Consider the following 20,773-nt stretch of genomic DNA (forward strand, 5'->3'; position numbering starts at 1 on the left):
CAATGTAATGATTGCCCTCCCTTAGTTGGCTGTATTAGCATCGTGTCTCAAAGACTGACTTTCAGTCTTCGTTTGCTGCTTACTGCTGCCACTCGGCTAACGTGGGCGCTCTTGTCAGCGATGTCCAGCTTCGAGGAGAAGCCGTTCACAGGACTCTTACGAAGATCTCTCCACAACGCAAGCGCAATTGACACGGTACCGACGGAGCCGATTGAACTCCCACCTGATCCTATTTCCTCTGTCGCAACTCCTGCGGCAGGCCACCTCATGACCACTGGCTCCTTGCGCAGCCTCAGCGTCGCGGCGCCAGTTCGGGTGCTGGTTGCGGGCATGTGATTTAAGACACGCAAATTATCCACAACCGGATGTCAGGAGAAACGACAAGGGAAAGAAATGAGCAGCAAAAGGAGTGAAAATGGCAATTTCGGGGTCTCTCGCGGATTGGCAACGCTTTCCAAAATGCCGGTACATGTTTCATCTTTCGGCGCTTAACCCAGCGAATCAGAGACTGACCTCCCCTGCCGCAACCACATTCGATTGAGTGAGGTGTACACGGCGTTTGTCCGCCATCTGCCACCTCAAGTGGCGCTGACACCGGGCCTCCTGGCGCCGTCGTATTATTTCCCGGGCGCCGGATTCCCGCGGCCGGATGTCGCCGGTCCGATGAACCCCAGCCGAACTAGGGCCCAATCAAGGCCCCTGGATCGGCGACTCTAATGCTTACTGGATGCCCAATTGGACCAGCATCTCTATCCGCGCAGGCATCCCCATGCAGGAAGTTTACCCACTCAAATTCTCCAGGAATCTCTCTCCCCTTTCTCCATCCGTCGCATTCACTCTGCCCGCCTCTCTACCGGAGCTCAGAAGAACAATGGCTTCGTCAACCACCAAACCAGAATGCAAAGGCTGCTACCACCCCCGGCCAGCAGAGAGCATAGCCACGCATGGCGTCACCAACGTAGGGGTTATGGAGGAGAACTCGCGCGCCGGATGCGCCAGCTGTGCGATCCTCCTCCAGGGCATCCAAGCCTGCATGCCCTCCCTCGGGTTGCAGAGCGACGAGCTCCTTCGTCTCGACTTCAATGTCCGCGGAACGAAAAGTTTCGAGCTCAGGCTTCTCCCCTCCCTGAAAACGGTGTCCTTCTTCACGCCGGAAGGTGAGTGCCTACCTGACCACAAGCTCTCCTCTTACCCCGGCTACACGCCGCAGACTCACACCAAGCGCAGAACCATCGCCGAGGATTTCCCAATTGTTGCCCAATTGTCCAAGGGGGTATGAAATCCCGGCGACAACATCTTCTCGAGAGAGTCTAGAGTGGGCGTCGCGCCAACTCCACAGATGCGTTAGCACGCACACCAAATGCACCACCTCACAGTCGGGTTCACCGCTACCGAGACGCATCCTCGACATCGGCCAGAATGCAGGCGGCACCATCCGCCTGTACGAGACGGACCGTGAGATGGGACGGTACGCCAGCCTGAGCTACTGCTGGGGACGGCAACCATTCCTGCAGACAGTCACAGCGAACCTCCACGACCACCGAGTCAGTATTCCCACAGACAAATTACCGCCCACCCACCGGGACGCCGTTGATGTCACACGCCAGCTCGGCCTGCGCTACCTCTGGATAGACAGCCTATGCATCATCCAAGACTCCGACGAAGACTGGCGTCGCGAGGCCGCCGACATGGCCTCCATCTACCAGGGGTCATACCTCGTCATCTCAGCCGCCAAGTCCGGCGCCGCAGGCGACGGCCTCTTCTCCACCGTCGCTCCCAAATTCGCCCCCCACAAGCTGACGGTAGATCTTCCCCGCGACGACGACGACGGCGACTCATACCCCATCGACGAAGTATCCGCACGCATCCGCTTCACGCACACCGCCCAGCCCCTCCCGGCCGCCGCAGAGGAGACCTCCGCGCTGCCCGTCTTCTCCCGCGGCTGGACGTTCCAGGAGCGCTTCCTCGCGTCGCGGGTGGTGCACTTCACGGCCGAGGAGCTAGCCTGGGAGTGCCTAGAGGAATCGGCGTGCCAATGCTCGGGGCCCGAGACGCCCCCGCGGTCGCGGGAGGCCGCTCGGGCGATGGCGAAGTACGCTGCGGAGGGCGGGCAGACGATGCAGCCCAAGCTGCTGTACAACCCGTCGCACTGGCGAGACATGAGCGAGATGGAGCTGCGGCGGTGCTGGCACGACATGGTGGAGGACCACAGCTGCCTGGAGCTGACGTTTGAGAGCGACGTGTTCCCGGCCACGTCGGGGCTCGCGAAGGGGCTGGGCCGCGTCAGGGAGAGCGGGTATCTCGCCGGGCTGTGGGAGACGTCTCTTCTCGCAGACCTGTGCTGGTACGTCCCGTCCCGTCGGGTTCCGTCTGCGTCGTCGGAGGTCGCACCAAAGAGCAGGCCAAGCCGTTGGCGAGCCCCGACCTGGTCCTGGGCGTCGGTAATAGGGCCGGTACGCTTCATGACAGTCGAGGACCCCATCCACCCCTGCCAAGTCCTTGAAGCGCATTGTACCCCGGTCGGCACGGACCCGACGGGGCAGTTGATCGGAGGACATCTCCAACTGAAAGGATTGCTAGTCCCGACAGACCTCCTCTACAAAGCCCAAGCAGGGACCCCGGAGGCACCCCCCTGGCAGATCCTTGACCTCGGCCTTCTCCGCGGGTGGATGGGCAACCAGCACGCGGATTACGACCCGTCACTCGCGGGGCCGGGGCATGTGAGCGCCGGGTCGACCGTGTACTGCTTCCTCATCGGCCAGGCGCGTCCCACTGACGTGCTGTGTTTCCTTGTCCTGAGACGGATTGACGACGACGATGCAGAAGTGCCATGCCACGTCTATGAGCGACTTGGGTTCGCCGAGCTGTTCCTGCGGCAGTTCAGCAACAGGTCGATGCTAGAAATGGCCAAGTCGGCTGGCGAGGTGGCGGTGGTCAAGATTGTATAATCAGCCAGAGAGGGCTTCCATTAATCAGATGTTAGTCAATTGGAGATGATCCCGTCCCAAAAATTAACGCTAGCAGAAAGTTATAAATCCAACGCCGCCCGCTACGATAATTCAAAGGCCAGGGCTGCAAAGGCCAGGGCTGGGGCAGGATACAAGTTTACATCGGCAACTCCCTAAATCTCCCTACTCTCGCCGATCTCGCACGTATCAAACACGCCCGTCTCGGGCAGTCCCCGCCTCTTCATGGCCTCGCGCAGCAGCGCGGGCGGCTCGAGGACCTTCTCGCCGGTCAGCACCCACGTGCCCCAATGGATGCCCACGGCATTCCTGCAGCGCGTATCGCGGAAGATCTCCACCGCATCAGCCGGGTTAGCGTGCATGGGCGAGAAGACGTATCGCGGCGCGTACGCGCCGATGGGGATCAGGCCGAGGTCGAAGGGCCCGCGGAGGTCGCCGATCTGGCGGAACTGCGGACACACGGGCAGGTGGGCGTACTCGGCGCCCCAGTCGTCGACGCCGCGGGCCACGTGCGGCACCGCCCGGTAGCCCGTGTCGCCGCCGAAGTAGACGGACCGCCCCGCGCTGCTCACCCCCCACGAGCACCACAGCGTCGAGTCGCGGTCCAGCCCCGTCCGCCCCGAGCTGTGCTGGCACGGCAGGCAGGATATCCGCGCCGTCATCGCCCGCTGTTGCTCCCCCTCCCCCTCCCCCTCCCCGCCGCCTCCGCTCCTCTGCGGCTCCAGCGTCAGGTCCGCATCTTCCCACCAGTCCAGCTCCGTCACCTTGTCGATCCCCGCGCGGCGGAACCACTTCTCGAGCCCCAGGCCGACGAAGTAATGCGCTTCCGGGTGGTGTTTCCGTATCTCTGCCACGGTACCCGTCGACAGGTGGTCGTAGTGGCTGTGGCTGATGACGACGGCGTCGACGAAGGGTATGTCGGCTATGTCGCAGGGCCGCGGCGTGTAGCGCTTCGGGCCCAGCCAGGTGAACGGCGAGCACCGGTCCTCGAAGACCGGGTCGAACAGCACCCGCAGGCCCGACGGGTACTCGACGAGGTAGCACGCGTGCCCGAGCCACGTCGCCCGCAGCTTGTCCGAGCCGTGCCGGGTGGGGAGGAAGGTCGGCTTGTTGACGCGAACCGTCGGCGGGGTCGTGTCGGGCGAGGGCAGGGTTTCGCCTTTGAGCAGGAGTCTGTTGGGGGAGAATCCGAGGTCAGAAGGAGGCGCGCGGCAGGGTCTATCGGAGAGGTGATGATGATTGCTCGACCTACTTGATGAACTTGCTAACGATGATCAAGAAGCCAACTCCGTCTCCATTCGATGGATGCGGGTTCTGGAACTTGGATGTCGTGCCTCTGCTCGAGAGGACGTGGTGCGGCTTGGAGGCTGCATCGTCCGGTGCGGACTCGAAGCCGGGCCGCTTGGTTACGGTCACGGAATAATAGCCAGCCATGGCCAGAGGTGTGGCGAGCAAAATGGCGGATGCCGATGCGGTCAATGTGCTGCTGCTGCTGGAATGGCGGGTCGTATTTCTCTGGGAAGCCCTCAGGCGGTAACCAAAGTATCGAAAAGCCCGCATCGGGGGGGCCCTCGCAATGAAAGAGAGCGGACGCCTGAGTGTCCCATAACTGCGAATCTGGATGAGATTTATCTTAATAGTTGGTGGCGGGCGGGTCATTTGTGCAACCTAAGGTTGCATGCCCGGGCATCGGTGGTTCTTTTTCCGCCGAAGCTCCGACCACAAACTCGGAGTTATCTTAACAGCGGTCTTCAGGGTTCACCAATGTACGCATAGCCAAACAGTTGATGGGATTCTATATCATATTCGGCTTCTACTCCGGTTCATCCGCCGAGTCCGACCCCTTTTTCCCCACCTCTCCCTTGTAAGGTAATTATTATGTATACGAAGACAATCGTAGTAAGTATCAAAGTGGAATGGTGTCTGCCTTAACCAAGCATTTCCAACCGTGTCCAACCCCCAAATGCCTGCCATCCCATGGCCAGCAGAAAACTCCCAAAACCCGCCATGCCGGGGACCAAACGATAACGACGCCTTTTCCAAACGAAACTCCGCGGCCATGCACCAAGCAATCCGTCCTTTTTCTCACACATAAATTATTGGTTCCACATGGTCCCCGCGGGTCCCCGGCCCATGACCAGCATCTCAAGCCCCTCGACCCTAGTCCTGAGCGCGTCGTTCTCCCTGGCCAGGTTCTGGTTCCGCCTCTCGAGATGAACAATATACTCGGTAGCCTTGCTGAGGATGGTCGCCTTGTTGAGCTTGTGCGCCGGCGCCAAACCCCCCAAATCCATCGCCCCCGCCCCCGCCGCGCGTGACCCCCGCCTCGCCGACCGCGCCGCCGCTCCCCCCTCGTCCCCGCCGTCCTCCTCGCTGCTGTTCGCCGGCTCCATCCGGCGCACCATGACACGCAGCGCCGGCACGGCGTCGCGGAGCGACGCGATCTTGTCGTTCAGGTTGTTGCGGTACCGCTTCTCGATCATGTTGTGCGCCGTCTTCTTGGGCAGCGCCGACGACTCCCTGGGCTCCTTGGAATCCCGCCGTACCCGTGGGGCGGGAGAGACTGAGGACCGCTGCGAGGGGGAGAGACCCTCACACTCATCGCCGGATGTCGGTGTCGACCCTGAGGACTTGCGCTTGAGGTTTCGGCTTGGGTAGCGCTTCGTTCCTTGTTGACCCCGGGCCGGGGTCCGGGAAGCGAGCCGCGGCGAGGGGGCGGGCGAGGTCTTGATCGCCGGTGATGGCCGGGAGATGGCCGATGTTGGTTCGGATGATCGCGATAGCGGCGGCAGCGATTGGAATAGCGGCTGGGTGTCGTTTATCCCCTCGTGGCCGAACACGACAATGTCATCCACAGCCGAGTTGCCAAGTTCCATGGGATTGACAGCGGGACTGATAGACACGTTGTGTGGCGGTATTGAGGCGAGTATCGGGCTGTCAAATGCCTCTGGCTTGAGGAAGTCGGACTCGGGCGAGCGTTCTACCTTTGCGTCCCATGTCATCCAGTCATTGTCCTGGGGCAGGGAGTAGGAGCTGGCAAAGGTAGGCGACATGGAAGAAGAGTCAGGGGATGCTGCCGAGTCGGTGAAGTCCGTTCCGAAGTCTTCCAACGGGCTGTATAATGATGCCGGTGAGAAGTCGGCGTATGTCTGCGGCACGGAGAGTCAGCTTTAGCTCTGGATGCTGCAGCCTCGAGAAGCATGTTGAAATGAGGGGCATCCATTGGAGAGTGGTGGTGCTGCTGCCACGGAGCATTGATTGGGCTGGGGTTCAGTCCAACCTTTTGCAGTGCCACCACCGTTCTAGCCATTCGGCCTGGGAGAGAGAGCCCATGCAATCAATTGATTGGTTTACTGACCTGCTGTCTTGTTTGGTACGGGGAGAAAGTGTCAAACGGTAATGCCAGCGGGTGTTGGTTGAGGGTGGAGCTGGCCATGATTACGTAGGTCGTAGGTAGCTAGGGAGGCAAGCTGGATAAGCTTGATCGGGTGCGGGGCTGTGGTACAATAGATAGGTATGCTTCCAAGCTGCCGACGAGCTGGAATGGGCGTGTTTGCAAGTCGCAGGGCGTTGTTGAGCAGGTAGGTATTCGTGTTCCAGGTGCCTCGACTTGGAATGCTAGATGTTTGGTTTGTCTTTCACGAGGAATTTAGTGTTTTCTTCCGTGCTCTGTGACGTTTTGTCAAGGGCCCAAGTCTACCTATTAGTAGGTGTTGGGTGGATGCGGGATGACATGAGGAAGCCCCGTTTTACCAGTCGCCGGCCCATTCGGCATAGCTCGGCAAGTCTGGGCGAGGACGACGAGAGAAAAAAACTAAATAGCAGTGCGCCCAGACTTGCACGTGGATTGGGCTTGCAAGGGCTGGTAATGGCGGGCAATTGGGAGAACCGACTGGGCAACAAACGATTAATTGTCGTCCGTCGTACGAGTGCAGAGGCAATCCAGGCCAGACATGGGCCCAATATCCATCGAGATCAAGCATCGGGAAAAAGAAAATACAAGGCATAGCATAGTATGGGCCAAATGCAGGTGCGATGGGTTCCGAGGCCATGCCATTTCCCATGATACTATGACGCCAATCGACATTCGAGACATTCGAGACTTTGGCCAGGCGGCGGAGAGGCCCGCTCCTGCTGCTGCCACTGCCGCTGTGTCAGTGGGTGCATTGGCGGTACTGGCTTGGCTATACAAAAATGTACAGTACCTTTGACCCGAGTGTTAAGTCATCGCTCGTCCCCAAGTTCTGAGCCAAGCTCTTGGACGAAGGTACCTACTCCTCCGGATAGTTCGTACGTCCAGCTACATGTGAATGTCCAAGACTCATCCTGTCAGTCCCGCCTGTTTACAATATTGTCACAGCTCGCTCCCGTGACCTGACAGACAGGACTCGAGATTGTTCGGTCTCTGCTCATATACAAGGCCTCCCTCGGGGGTACGCCTCGGTGACATCAGAAAATGCAATCTTGGCGAACGAAACCGCCCTCCAGGGCTCCTCTACCATAATAACTGGCCAATTCATTGCCAATCGGCGATGCCTCACATGGTACGTAGTACTTCTGCTGTACCACAATACCTCCCAGGTCGTCCGGAAGTGGCGAGACCTGTGAGTGGGTCGACTTCTGGAAATGGCCTGATGTGTGCAGTGGTCCAGAATCGGGGCGGGCTGGGCTCATGCTAAGCGCATCAAGTGCGGAAATGCCCGCTCGGATTGGCTGCGTTAGAGCTCCAGGTATCTCCACATGACGTCAATGGCTACAGGATACTCACTCATTAACTTGCGGGATTTCTCGCAATACCCCTTCCTCCTGATTCCTGCAAATTCTCGTGCTGCCTGCGCCAAGCTCCAAGGACGACGGAACTCCGCGGTCCGCCGCGGAATGCTTTGGTCCTGCTTCGAGGCTTGTCCCGTCGTGCCTATGAGTCCTTTTCGCAAGCATCATGGGGCCGGCGGGATCTGACCTTTTGGGGATGGGCCTTGCCCTAAATCCTCCGCCTCATCCGTCCACCAACACGCCGGGATTTGCACGCCGGGCAAATCCCGGGGACTAGGCTAGTTTCCATCTCGGCTGCGCTCCGGTCTCCGGTCGGATCCTTGCCGGCTCCTATTCTCATCTCCGTTGCCCCTTCACAGCACCAGACCCCGTCTTCTATCCTAGAGCCAGGGTATTTCCACGGTCACGAAACGTGTCAAGCCCTTCTATCTCCCTTAGTATTGTCGTCGCTTCCCTTGCCCTTCGCGGTGAAGAAGCCTTTTCCACGGTGTATCAAACGGAGACCGAGAGAAAATAGAATCATCAAGGGCCGGCATGCTAAGACACGACTTTTCGTCATACCTATACGTAAAATGGAGTAACAATGGGAGGTCCGGGCTATGAATAATCAGGTACTCGGTAGTGGGTTATCTATCTTATCACCTCCGGTGATAAGGTCCGGCGCGGCGATCATACGCCCGGCCACGGGCCCGCATCATGTCCGCCGTCGTAGGGAACTCAAACTTATCCCATACATCCTTGTACCTGTAATCCCCATCATCTTCCCCGAGCGGCTTGCGCTCATATATGTTGCGGTAGATGCCAGTGTTTTCGAGGGGCTCCTCTGGGTCCTCTCGCCGGGTGTTTTTCTCGTCGCCGAGAATCGGGAGCAAGTTGAGATCCGGAGACTCGGACGTCAAAAAGTCAAGGAGCTGCTGCTTCTGTTCGTCGAGGAGCTGGTACATCCGATAGGTCACGTCGACGCGTTCAGAATGGAACCAGATAGAATCGGGCTGCGCGTCCGGACAAGTCGCCGGGTCGCGCCTGTCGAAGAGAACGACACCGCCCAAGATGCGCGCCTCAGCCCAGTACCCCACCACGTCGGCAACGCCGTCGGGGTACTGGTCGTCGTCGACGTACCAGCGGTGACGGAAGAGCGTGGGCCAGGCGCCTTGCGGGAAAAACCTCCAGAACATGTCATCCTTAGCCGGAACCCACGAAGCAATGGGGTCGTTGGTATGAAGACTTGTCCCGAGTTTGAACAGCTGGACGGCGATCTCGTGTATCGCTACGGCTATCATCTCAATTAGTCGTGTCTTGAACGCTCTTGATCCGGGCGAGGCGACCCGGTACGCGTTGATCAGCTAATTGGAAGGCGGTCTTAGTAAAGCATGGTTATCTTGTGGAATTGCGGAATCCGGCTTACATTTGCATCCAATTCTAGGGAGCCAGGATCAAACTGGGCCCGGAACTCCTCGGTCTTTTCCAAAACCCCGGGGCAAAGCTCCGTGTGCACATCAAAAAGTGGGTGCCGATCCGGCAGCAAATTAGATTCTGTCTCTTCGGCAACGCTGGCTAGGGGAAGTCCATCAATGATCTGAGCATAGGTAATCTTCGCGAGCTCAGTCGCAAGGACGTTGGATACCGCACGAGCGAAGATGTCTCGATGGGGGCCCCCTAAGGTCATATCGATCGAGGACTTGATCCTCTCAATGGGGGCTGCCATGTTCCCGGCATACGCTTCCGGCGCCATGTTAGGCTGCAGGTTTAATCAGAAGGTCTGGAACAAAAGCGCAAGCGACGGGGTAGAGGGTTGTGGTGATTTAGTCAGAGCTTCAAGGTGGGCTGCCGGGCTTGGACAGGACAGGGCGTGGCAATTCTGTTGATGCCGCAGTATTGAAAATATAATAACCGTGCATGAGATATGGGAATTTGGAGAGGTGGCGGGGAGCGCTGTCTGAGGCGGGCAATCAGAGGCGGGGCAGTGTCGTTGATCTCGATTGATGAGGCCTGAGGCAGGAAGTCACATTGCCGCAAGCTGCATGACTGTGGTCCAATGACATCCCAATGGAAGTCGGTGGGCGTTAATTAAGTTAGGTACATGGCGATGATCCATGGATTCTCCTGCCGCAACGCAGCGCCAAGTACATCCTTTGATGTTGTAATGTGACGAGACCAGCGCTTGCCTGCCCCTGTAAAGATACTGTCAATCTTATCGTGACGAGAGCCAATGGAAGTACCTACATTCCGTATCCAAGCGCCTGATGGTTAATTACACGCGCCAGAATGCCGGTCGGCATACTGGCCAGCGCCACAAGTCACAGCAAGGTGCGCCTGGAGCCTTTTATTCCCATGCCCATGCGCTCTTTGCAACATTGTGCGCGTTGGGCGCTTGAGAACGACCATTTTTATCCCCCAACCACCAAACACAGCCTCCACAAGTATGTAATTAGCTTGCCCCGGGACAGTCGTGTCTGCCGGCCAGGACCGCAAAGCTGGTGAAGTTTACATTGATTCTCGCTTGTATTGTTGCCTTGGCCAATCTAAAGCCAACGACGTAGCTCAACTCATGATGGAAAAGCCGCCGGCCCTCCCCGCGACCGACATGACATCTGAGACAGACAGAAATAGCATCAGTGCGAAACCAACAAGTTGGGTTTGGTTGGCCGTCTGTCACCTCTGTTGATCAGTCTCGCAAAATCTGACCAGGCAAAGCTAGTTCATCGGTACGTTCTGCGTGTTTGTGATGTTGCTTAAGTAGCAAAGGCCCATGCCCTCTGCTCGCTCTTCTCGACACATCAATTAGCCCATCAGTGCGACTCTCTCTCGGTTCATTCTCATTTTTGTCTTGTTGAAAGCCATCCACCCCCTTCCAGCCTTTCTGCGTGTTTGTCACGCAGTAGCATCCCTGGCATCTCTTAGAAGACCACCGTTTTCAGACCACTACACCTTTCGGCCTCATTCAGTGTCAACTCCTCCGTGTTGGCCTCTACTTGCTTGGCATTGTAAGCAACATAGCATACCATTTGTCTCACCATGTCCTCCAAGACTCGAGTTCGCAACCTCCTGGTATATACCGATGAGGTCGGCAAGTCTTACATCCAATTGTCTCCCGATTCCACCCGGTTCAAAGTTGTGGAAGCCATAATCGACATGGCCCTTTCCATTCTCGAGACTCCCAAAGGCAGACAGAGTCTTGTCGACGTTGCCACCCGGTTCGTTGTGGCACGCAACAGTGCAAAGAATCCCGTCCCCCACTTGTACAAGCGGCCGATGAACGAGATGCCGAAATGTATCGATGAGTTCTTGGACAAGACCAGAAAGAATTTTCCTTACACTTTCCTTACCATAACCGACGGGGAAGCCATCGCAGTCAAGGAGGACTGGGGCACAGACATGGCCCAATACGACCCCTAATATGCTGTGGCGTTGCGCCTGAGCAGAGTAATCATTAACGACATGGTCTATGCTCGCCAGCAGCCGGCCGACATTCGCAAAGATACCTATAGCCTGTTCAAGTTCCAGATGGGCATAACAGTCGCGCACGAAATCGTCCACTTCTTGATTGGCTACCTGACAGGCACGGCTCGACCCGCAACTCCCAGATCGGTCTGCATGGTAGGGTACGAGAACGGGAACGACGGCGAGTCTGGCCGATGCTGGGAATCAATTCTTCTTGGGGGCGTGGTGGAGTTCTACCAGAACCCAGACGACCCCCTCGGTAACCGACAGGCCGGGAAACCCTACTTGATTCAAGACGGACGCAACAACGTGCCAGCGAGGAAAATTTCGACGGGATATATCTTGGACTTTACCGAGAGAGAGAGTGAGCTTGTTCTAATTAATTCTTCGCTCGGGATATGTTCGTCCCCGTCTGCTATCCAGGACACTAATTCATGAACAACGGCCAGAATACTCCTTCCCAGTCCGCCCTTCGAAAAAAGAAGAGCCAACCACTCGAGCTGCCCTACGGCGAAGAAGCCCGGAGATGGCAAATCTGCGGCCAAGACGGCCCGAGAAGATCCCTGCAACCACATCCCCTCACGACAGCCCATCTGGCCGAATAGGCAGCTCCCCGCCGCGTGCCGGCAACAGCCCGTCTGGCTCAGCAAGAAACACTCCGCCGCCTACCAGCAACAACCCACCCGCCCCGGCAACCAACGCCCCCCAGCGATACAACCTCCGGTCCGGCCGCGCGGGCGCGGGCGCTGGCGCGGGCGCCGGACCTAGCTCAACCGCCCACCGGCGCCTGCCCATCGAGCTCCCGTACCGTACCGGCGGGCCGTCCTCCTACCCCACGGGACCCTCCTACGCCGCGGGGCCGCCCTCCTATACCGCGGCGCCCTCCTACGCCGCGGCGCCCTCCTACGCCGCGGCGCCCTCCTACGCTGCGGCGCCCTCCTACGCTGCGGCGCCCTCCTACGCTGTGGGGCTCTCTTACACCACGGGACCCCCCTACCCCTCGGAGCCCTCGTATCTTGGTGCGGGAGACCCACTTGGTTATGCTGAAGAGAATCCCTATCTAGATGATTGGGATCCTCCAGTTGGGGGGTACGGGGCGTACTACGGAGACGGTGGAAGTGGTGGAAGTGGGGGGCACGGAAGAGGTGGAAGCTCTGGAGGGTACGGGGGATATTCTTAAGTGGTTCCCCATGCCACTTTGACCCTCTCCTTTTTTGGTTGTCTTTTTCTCTCTCCCCTGGTTATTCCCGTTTCCCTATTAAATTTTTTTTCTCCTTGTTTGCTTTGTTTGCTCTGTCATGTTATGTTCGGCAATCACCTAACTATACGAGAAAGTGGGATGTATTAAGGGTAGAAGAGATTGAATGCGAAAGCTCTGTCTGTCGGGGTATAATATCATTTGTTTAACACTCCACTTTGCTCCATTCCCTCATCCTTCAGCTACTGGTGAAATATATCGTTGCCGCCGTGTTAGCAGCCTAGCTGACCAACGTCATACATTGAAGATAATTGGAAGCCAGCTACGTCAGTGACTGACAGGCTCCTTTTCTTAAACCTTTCGAATGACTGAGTCTGTACTCTCTGAGCCACACTATGAGGGCTCGTAACCCAAACCTATCGTGCTAACAAAGGTTGATGTCTCCGTCTCGACACCTCCAAGTACCTCTAACTCATCACGCCCTCGCCATGCCGTGTAGAAAGGAATAGCCTAGTTACTCGGCATAGCTTAACGAAAGCCTAGCCATCCCGACCTCAAAACGTCGTCTGCAACTTCGGGTACTGTTTTGCATCCGCGTGCAAGTCCTCGTAGATACGCGCAGAGTCATTACTGCTGATATTCTTCATGCGTTCCAGGTCCTCCTCCTCGAGCTGCTCAATCTCCTCCTTCGGGTCCTGCTCTCCCTCCTTCTGGTCCTTCTGCGGCTCTGTGGCCTTCTCGATGCCGGACGACTCACCGATCAGGATGAACTGCGTGTTGGGGAAATCCAGATGCTTCGGTAGCGACGGCATCCACCTCAAGTCGCGGAACTCTTCTTGCACCCTTGCAGCATAGTCAGCAACGTCCCAGGCCTTTGGGAGACGGCTCAAGTAATTAACGCAGAGAACTTACTCTTCCGGATACTCCGGTGCCTTCGGAAGCTGTGTGTTCGAGGGGCCGGGAAACTTTGGGTTCTTGGTACTGATGACGAAGCTCCCCTTCTCCTTTAGCCCGATCTCCTTCTGCACCTCACCCAGCTTCTCGGGCAGCGTCAACACATACACCAAGTGGCTCTCCCTGCCCGTCCTGGTAATAGCATACACGCCCTCCCCGGCTGGCGACGCGGCAGGTATGTGTCTCTCCCCCACCGTCTTAGTAGAGTACTCGGCGCCAGCCAGGAACCGCTCCTTCAGCTCGGCAAAGGACGCACCCGCCTTCTCCACAAAGGCCGTCCACCGGTCCCGTCCGGACCGCGGCAGCACCTTCTTGGGCACCGCGATCAGGCGGCTGCTGCTGCTCGCGTCTCCGACGGCGCCGCCTCCGGGACCGAGCCCGGCCTCGTGCGCGATGGGCCGGAGGATGATGTAGCTGCGCGCGATGTCGCTGATGTCCGAGGGTTCGTCGACGTTGACGCGCCCGCGGAAGAAGAAGTAGATGATGCCCTTCTCCAGGATATTGGACGGCGTGCTGCCGTTGTGGTCCTTGGGCTGCTCGGCGGTGTCGCCTTGGGCGGTTGCCGTCTTTTTGCTGGTGTCTGCCTCTTCTTCGGGCGCTTCCTTGCCCTGTTGCTGATCTTTGTCCTTCGCTGTCTCCTCCTTGCTGTGGAGCGGGTTAGAAAATGTCTTGTTGAGAAATTTGGGGGGTTGTTGCAAATGTCCCCCTGCCTTCCTTACCGGTTCACATTTTCCTCAGTCGGGTGTTTCTCCTTGTCGTCCGACGTTTTCCCACGCTTGGTTTCAGACGCCTCGGGGGTTTCCAGCTTGTGCTTCGATCCAGTCGCGGAATCCTGAGGAGCTGGAGCTTCCTCGCCGTCCTTTTTTCTGGTTGAGGATCTTGTCGCCGTCATATTGGGAACTGGAGAGGTGGGAAATGGCCAAGGGATTGGATTGCAATGTTCGAATTAGAATTCGTTCCAAGTGTGGCAAAGACGACTAGGAAAGGTCTGGGGACAATGCTGATATTTTATTCCAGGGTAATCCACTCCCTCACCTGAGGTCTGGAGCCAGACGCCATGAGCACTGATGTCATCGATTACGGGCAGCTCAGGGGCTGATCACCGACTAACACGGCGCACTAGGAACCGCAACCAGGCCTTCCCTGCAGCCCTATCTGTCAGGGGCCAATGAGCTGCTTGGAGAAAACGTCAAAATGCGTAACCCACCCGATGACGCACAGTGAACGAACGGTGAAGTCACTTTGTCGGCCCCCCTTCATTGTTCGGCATCATTACATGGCATCGGTTGTCTTTCTGGGGATCGTCTAACAGCTCCAGGCCAGGCAATAATTCCAATCCCAGCCTGGCTATATTAATTAATTGCCATCCCCCCCTTTGGCGTCTTGGACGTTACATTGGCGAATGAATGGATGTGATGTTTCGAGTCACAGTCGACGAGTGAGGGCAACTCAATCCACCTTTGGTCTAGATTGACGAAGGGCGTGTTCGGAGGGAAGAAGCGACCAATTCGACAGGATATTGGTTTAAACATGGTTTCCCGATCGAAGAACTGACCAAGTGAGCAACCGAGGATTGAGACTTCATAGTACCTCTATCATATGTTGCTCGTACTTGCTGGAGCAAAATGCGATACTTTCGAGTTCGGATGTTCTTTTCCTAGGACTGTCTCGATAATACAATAATTACCTCTTTCCGTTCTGAGGCGAGGCAACGAATGTGTTTCGCCCAAAGTACCCCCACGAAACAATTCCTACGAGTTAAGGGCGCTTTTATCAGATTTGGGCAGTGACCCAGACCAAGCGATAAAGCATTAAAAGCCGCACTGTCGTGTTTCGGGGTTTGTCGGCATCACCACGTCCAGTTTTGGATGGCGGTTTGATCGATGCGGATCAATTAGCCGACACACGATTTGTGTTACATTGGGCTTGGAAACCCCCAAACGCTGCTCGACTCAGTGGCATCACACTGAACTCATCTCGCGTGACCTTGCTACAAACAGAGTACAGAATTGGGGCAGAATGGGCTACTTCTGCTTCGTTAAACCCTAATTATCTAACCATAATTCACGAATGATTGCTACCAACCTAGGCAGCGAGTTCATCGTCAGAGGCTACTCGGATGAGGAGCTGAAGCGCAAAACGCAACATTGGGTTGCCAACTTGAGGGACTCACGGGTCTTAAAATGGCCACAACGTTCTCTCTGTCTAGGTGCAGTCACCATGGACAATAATTAGCAACTGGATCCAAGTCGCTTAGATCTCTTTACACGTCCCGGGTTATTTTCATCCAAGCTTGCGAACCCCCCCCACCAAGCTTCAGACGAAGGGCAACCGAGCCAGGGGCTGAGAGCCCTTGATGGCCACGTTCATGCTGTTCTTGACTATCTCTTGCGTTTCCTTATCTTTATCAGGGGTGAAACATGGATCGCTTGGTCGAGGTCTATATAACCGTCTGATGATTCCGGTTCAACCTTCTTTCTCCCACTCTTTTCTCCATCCAAATACCATTCTCATTCGCCTTTCCGTTCTTTAATTCCCTGTCCGGCAGGTTCGACAGTCGCTTCCTTGCCTTTCCCTTGTCTCCAGGAATAGTTTATTTAACCTTAAATCTTTTTAATATCCATCCGCTTGGCCGGTCCATCCCCCACTTCTTTCAACATGCAGACCAAGACACTCATCCTCGCTGCCCTCGTGGCCATCACCGAGGCCCGCTTCGGCCAAGAAGGTCTCATCCAGAACGCGGTCCAGGGCCTGTCAGCCTTCGGCAACCCCGGCCAGGCCGGAAGCCTCGCCGGTCAGACTCCGGGTGTCCTCCTCGGGGGTGCCAATGCCTGCGCCAAGGTTAGCATTTGATTAGCATCTCCAATCCCAGGACGGAGAACTGACCGCTACCAACCAAACACAGCTCTCCCTCGCCGACGAGATCATCGCCACCCTCGGCACCGACCCGCAAGTCATCGCAGCAGCCGCCCAGCTGGTCGCGGCCGAGAAGAACTTCAACCCGTCGGCGCAGGACGTGCCGACCATCTGCGACGACCCGACGCTGCCCGCGACCAAGGCCCTGCGCGGCATCGTGCCGCTCGTCGACCCCGCCGTCGACGGCGCCGCCGTCGAGAACGCCAACTCGGCCGCTTCGCTCAAGGCCCCGCTCAAGGACGCCGGTCTCAGCGTCGCGGGCATCATGGCCGCCAACGGGTTCACCAACCTGATCAAGCAGACTTGAGAGGGGGGCGAGGGCGACTACTTACTGCTTTGTGTGGTGGAAAATATTAGGCGAGGAGTTGGGAGGTTGGATGGGACTCTTTTTTTGCGCTTCAGGGGTGTGTAGATTATATGCATCAATAGATGGATCCTTTGGCTGTTTCACGGCCCTGTGCGCCCAATCATGAACAAGGAGGCTCTCTTTTGCTGCGTCTTTTTTGAGTAAGGCCACACGATGCCGTTGCAGCGTAAAACATTTGAATGAGAGCCCCTAATTAATCAACCCCTTTATGCCGATAGCAGGCACAACCGTATTGTTTCCACAAGGTAACGACAGGTCACATATCTACAATACCTTTAGTTCGTTACTTGAAGCGGCCAATGCCAATATTTTCAGCCACCTTTGAGGAATATCATCGTCAGGCAGACCCCCCGTCAAGTTGAGAAAAACACCCCAGCTCTATTGTCCAACTCGCAACCATGTATCTACACGCGAACCCGAAGTCTGATATGTACATCGAAGGTTGTTATGTATGTACATACATCCGCAAATGCCACAGCTAAACCCCCTTCACCCATCCCTCCGCCTTCTCGACCTCCCCCCTACTTACAGGCACTGGAAGTACCAGTCATTAAGCCACTGGCAAGTCCAAGGACCCTCGCACTTCACCGGGCCAGTCCAGCCAATACCGCCGCACTGACCCCAATGCGTCTGCTGGGGACCAGACGCACTAGTCGTCGTTGTCTTAGTAGTAGTAGTAGTCGTCTTTGTCGTCGTCGGCGGCGGAGTAGTAGTCGTCTTCGTCGTCGACGTCGTAAGCGTCGTAGCCGGACCCCCCGTGGCCTTCGCAGCGAGCACCGACGAGACCGACGTCCAGGCGGGCTTCTTGCCGAGGTTGTTATCGTACAGCAGCGCGGCACCGGCGCCGGGGAACGAGTCGGGCACCCAGCTGTACTTGTCGGACAGGCCCCAGACGGTGATTCCCACGCAGCCGGCGACGTCGAGGCACGAGCCCACGACGTTGGCGAAGTCGTTGCCCTGGGTCGCCAGCTGGGCTGCCGAGGCCGGCACGCTCGAGTGCCGGATGTCGAGCTCCGTGTAGGCGACCTCGACGCCGAGGGCCGTGAAGCGCTTGAGCGCCGTGACGAGGGAGGAGCGCTGCGGGGTGGAGCCCACGATCAGGTGGCCCTGGAAGCCGACGCCGTCGATCGGGGCCTTGGCGGCCTGGACGATCTTGACGAGCTCGACGGCGCGATCTGTCTTGGCGCCGTTGTACTCGAGGTTATAGTCGTTGTAGTATCTGATTAGGTTCGCATGTTAATCGAGTCCCGTCTTTGGGGGGACTATTTTAGGGGGGAGGGATAGTCTCACAGCTTGGCGTTCGGGTCAGCCTTCTTAGCGGCATTGAAGGCGATGGCCAAGAAGTCGGTGTTAAACGTGCGGTAGAAGACGCTGTCACGATAGTTCCCGTTATCGTCGATGGCCTCGTTGACGACATCCCAGGCATAGCACTGGCCTTTATAATGGCCCATCACGTTGCTGATGTGGTTGTTGATGACGGCTTCGAGAGTGGCCCGAGTCCAGCTGCCGGATGCGACTGGAAGTCGATTAGCAAAGATTGTACTTCCCTAAGACATCTTCGCGATGTCAAGGATTGAATAATCGTCTCTTACCCCAGTTGGGCAACTGGCTGTGCCACACAAGGGTATGGCACCGAAGAACCTGACCGTTCTTCTTGGCGACCCCCGGGACGATGTCTCCCTGGGAGTAGCTGAAACTTCCCTGGCTGGGCTCAGTCGAGTCCCATTTCTGGCCATTCTCGGCCACAACCTGGCCGATCTCATTCTTGTTGTTGACGATGGCCATGTAAGCCGAGTCGCTGTTGACCGCGCCTTCCTTCACGGCAACACCGAAGTACTTCAAGCCCGCCCCCACGGCGAGGTTGTTCAGCTGCGCCGACACGGCCGCCGGCGCAAGAAGCGCGGCGAGGAGAGCCTTGGCGTGCATGGTTTCGAGAAAATATTCAACAGGGGCGTTGTCGACGAGACGATGCGCTTTCGAAGATGGGATTCCCGGAGCAACAGTCGAGACAATAAACGAGCCGGGGGGTGGGAGGAGGATATCTATGTATCCTGGGCCCGGCAACAGACCAGCCAGTTCCGGGAAGCTCGGTCAAGTGGAGCGCCTCTCTGTCCTACGGCCTCGATTGTATCGTAGCATCGTGGGGTGGACCCGAGGGGTAAACAAGCCCGCCTCCCCGGGTTCGATTGGGCGACGATGCCATTTCTGGACCCAACGGAACGTTCCTTGCATGATGCGACGGTCCTAGACTTGGCAAAACGGCAGCTTGGCCCGGTCGTTGCGGAGGTCCCCTCCGCGAATTCGGGGCCCAACAAGGAAAGACGTGGTGCCGGGGTGGTGGGAGCCAAGACCACCAACCAGGAACGTGGTTCCCTGGCGCTGGGGCCGTCCTAGCTTTTCCGGGTTCGAGTCGACTTTTGTGCTACACTAGCTGTATAATTAGCTGTGGATTAATCTGTCGCACGTGGATACTAATTAGCCTAAATCAATGCCAGCGTCGTAGCATCGGACTGCCAGATCATGACAGGCATCGGAGTCAACGTGCAGAAACCCCGTTGGCCAAAAGCAGAAAAGTCCCCTAACTTGTTCCCGAGGCCGAATTCTCGCGACAGGAGTCCCGATTGGAGAGCATGAGCCGTGTCACCACGATTTATTGCCTGATATTCCACCTCAATGGCGAATCCGCCATCAAGAGACTGATTGTGGGTATCGCATCAAAAGCAGGTGTGGATTTCGCAGTGTGGAACAACGACCCGAGCGGTTAGTTATGGAGGAAGGGGATGAACGCATGCTTCACCACGAGTATGCATCCATCTCTAGCTCGAGCACAGAGCAGTGTTCCTCGACCAGGAGCTCGCCAAAGTCAAGCCTATGCTCTACACTCACGTCCTTTCGGCAATACACCTCAGAAGCCCCGTCCATCGTCTTAACCAAACACTTGAGCGTCTTCTTGACACTCCAGTAGTTGGCTACCCATGGCAGGAATGACGTGATCCCGATGCCTCCTCCGATAAGCGATAGCCAGCCACCGCGCACGCGTTCGACGGGGCCCGCCCAAAAGTGTGAGCAAGCCATCGTGTGCCTGCAAGTGCTTCATCATGTCCGTCAACTTCTTGGTGGGCGATAGACAGACGGTGGGACGAACGACGACTGTCTGGCATAGCCTTGGTTCATTCCGTGGACCTGTTGTGCTGTTCGTCCACGTCATTGTGATCCGACTCGGCCGCCGGTCTATCGCTCTCCAGGATCAGATGGTGGCGAGATGGCGGCAGCTGTAGTGAGGCTGCCGGTTTGGCTCCGCCGGACAATACAACGGCACAGCGAGGAGAGAATCGACAAGGACGTGCCAGGGGAATATTACTGATGACATTACCCCCCGCAGGCATACTGCTGGAGCACTCCAGCATTGAGGCCGAGAGATATTGGAAACAGGTATAAGCACGGAGAGGGCGGCTTGTTGGTATAGATGCCGTAGCCGACGAGAGCCCCATGGACGGGCCCAGTCAGGAGACAGGCTAGCCGGGAGGCGGAAGGAGCCCTCGTCCGGCAACTGCATGTGCTAAAGACCTGAGTGTCGATATGAGCTGAATCATAGCAAGTCGAGTTACAGAAGCGTGTGGACAAAGATCATGACTAGGAAAGGCCTGGACCTGGTAGAGGGGGCAACGAGAGGAGAGGGCCTAAGCAAGGGGAGAGGAGGTGGACAAGCTCGAGTCTCCCTACGCTGCAGGGACATGTCCAACATCAGGTAGGCACTATCATAGGTGAGCGAGTATGAGCAAGCTAAGGTACTATGCTGCCCTACAATGTGGGAATTATAACCTGACTGAGGGAACGTCTCGGGACGCACAGGTCTGTGCACACGGGGCCGAGGCGGGACCACCGGCCACGACCCCGGGTTACCGCCATGGAAGCGGCAGACCCGGCTCCAGGCGTCATCAGGTGTCCTGTCTCCTCTGCCCACAGAGCGGGATGCCCACGCCCGTAGAAAAACTCTCTTTTTAATGGCGATCATTACTGACCCGCCCGAGCCAACCATCAGCAATGCCGGGACATGCAACTGTAGCCCCGACAGTCGGGATCACGGTACTCGGGGACGGGCATCAACGCAGTTAGCAATTGCTAATGTCGGTATATTGCAGCTGAAACAGCGCGTAC

At 57.2% G+C, this 20,773-nt stretch overlaps 10 protein-coding genes across 10 annotated transcripts; 4 read left to right on the top strand and 6 right to left on the bottom strand.

Moving 5' to 3' along the window:
* The first annotated feature begins 553 nt into the window (after positions 1–553).
* Positions 554–3,430, top strand: QBC33DRAFT_545343 (heterokaryon incompatibility protein-domain-containing protein). Its single transcript, XM_060428555.1, has 3 exons — positions 554–1,157; positions 1,228–2,978; positions 3,025–3,430. The coding sequence occupies exons 1-2, from the start codon at positions 728–730 to the stop codon at positions 2,946–2,948; spliced, it is 2,151 nt and encodes a 716-aa protein (XP_060281171.1). The 5' UTR covers positions 554–727; the 3' UTR covers positions 2,949–2,978; positions 3,025–3,430.
* QBC33DRAFT_456195 (nape-hydrolyzing phospholipase d) lies at positions 3,122–4,526 on the bottom strand (the record flags this gene model as incomplete). The annotated part of the gene is made up of 2 exons (XM_060424798.1): positions 3,122–4,139; positions 4,219–4,526. 2 exons carry the CDS (start codon positions 4,524–4,526, stop codon positions 3,122–3,124), a joined length of 1,326 nt encoding a protein of 441 aa, XP_060281172.1.
* A 536-nt stretch (positions 4,527–5,062) lies between these two features.
* QBC33DRAFT_561240 (putative helix-loop-helix DNA-binding domain-protein) lies at positions 5,063–6,402 on the bottom strand (the record flags this gene model as incomplete). Its single annotated transcript, XM_060430119.1, has 2 exons — positions 5,063–6,115; positions 6,325–6,402. The coding sequence occupies 2 exons, from the start codon at positions 6,400–6,402 to the stop codon at positions 5,063–5,065; spliced, it is 1,131 nt and encodes a 376-aa protein (XP_060281173.1).
* A 1,975-nt stretch (positions 6,403–8,377) lies between these two features.
* Positions 8,378–9,444, bottom strand: QBC33DRAFT_579903 (uncharacterized protein; the record flags this gene model as incomplete). The annotated part of the gene is made up of 2 exons (XM_060431168.1): positions 8,378–9,082; positions 9,145–9,444. The coding sequence occupies 2 exons, from the start codon at positions 9,442–9,444 to the stop codon at positions 8,378–8,380; spliced, it is 1,005 nt and encodes a 334-aa protein (XP_060281174.1).
* Positions 9,445–10,754: 1,310 nt separating this feature from the next.
* QBC33DRAFT_561242 (uncharacterized protein) lies at positions 10,755–11,135 on the top strand (the record flags this gene model as incomplete). Its single annotated transcript, XM_060430120.1, has 1 exon — positions 10,755–11,135. The coding sequence occupies one exon, from the start codon at positions 10,755–10,757 to the stop codon at positions 11,133–11,135; it is 381 nt and encodes a 126-aa protein (XP_060281175.1).
* QBC33DRAFT_593737 (uncharacterized protein) lies at positions 10,861–12,452 on the top strand. Its single transcript, XM_060431759.1, has 2 exons — positions 10,861–11,544; positions 11,630–12,452. The coding sequence occupies exons 1-2, from the start codon at positions 11,178–11,180 to the stop codon at positions 12,358–12,360; spliced, it is 1,098 nt and encodes a 365-aa protein (XP_060281176.1). The 5' UTR covers positions 10,861–11,177; the 3' UTR covers positions 12,361–12,452.
* A 76-nt stretch (positions 12,453–12,528) lies between these two features.
* Positions 12,529–14,337, bottom strand: QBC33DRAFT_545359 (uncharacterized protein). The gene is made up of 3 exons (XM_060428556.1): positions 14,052–14,337; positions 13,291–13,977; positions 12,529–13,221 (listed from the first exon to the last, which is right to left on the bottom strand). Exons 1-3 carry the CDS (start codon positions 14,222–14,224, stop codon positions 12,933–12,935), a joined length of 1,149 nt encoding a protein of 382 aa, XP_060281177.1. The 5' UTR covers positions 14,225–14,337; the 3' UTR covers positions 12,529–12,932.
* Positions 14,338–15,779: 1,442 nt separating this feature from the next.
* Positions 15,780–16,566, top strand: QBC33DRAFT_178499 (uncharacterized protein). The gene is made up of 2 exons (XM_060422415.1): positions 15,780–16,173; positions 16,238–16,566. Exons 1-2 carry the CDS (start codon positions 15,991–15,993, stop codon positions 16,553–16,555), a joined length of 501 nt encoding a protein of 166 aa, XP_060281178.1. The 5' UTR covers positions 15,780–15,990; the 3' UTR covers positions 16,556–16,566.
* A 574-nt stretch (positions 16,567–17,140) lies between these two features.
* On the bottom strand, positions 17,141–18,541 carry QBC33DRAFT_455958 (glycoside hydrolase superfamily; the record flags this gene model as incomplete). The annotated part of the gene is made up of 3 exons (XM_060424789.1): positions 17,141–17,834; positions 17,906–18,131; positions 18,208–18,541. 3 exons carry the CDS (start codon positions 18,539–18,541, stop codon positions 17,141–17,143), a joined length of 1,254 nt encoding a protein of 417 aa, XP_060281179.1.
* An 867-nt stretch (positions 18,542–19,408) lies between these two features.
* QBC33DRAFT_561247 (uncharacterized protein) lies at positions 19,409–19,690 on the bottom strand (the record flags this gene model as incomplete). The annotated part of the gene is made up of 1 exon (XM_060430121.1): positions 19,409–19,690. The coding sequence occupies one exon, from the start codon at positions 19,688–19,690 to the stop codon at positions 19,409–19,411; it is 282 nt and encodes a 93-aa protein (XP_060281180.1).
* Positions 19,691–20,773: the final 1,083 nt, after the last annotated feature.

This window comes from Phialemonium atrogriseum (genome assembly GCF_030411735.1).
Source record: "Phialemonium atrogriseum strain 8032-3 unplaced genomic scaffold QBC33scaffold_21, whole genome shotgun sequence".
NCBI classification, from domain to species: domain Eukaryota; kingdom Fungi; phylum Ascomycota; class Sordariomycetes; order Cephalothecales; family Cephalothecaceae; genus Phialemonium; species Phialemonium atrogriseum.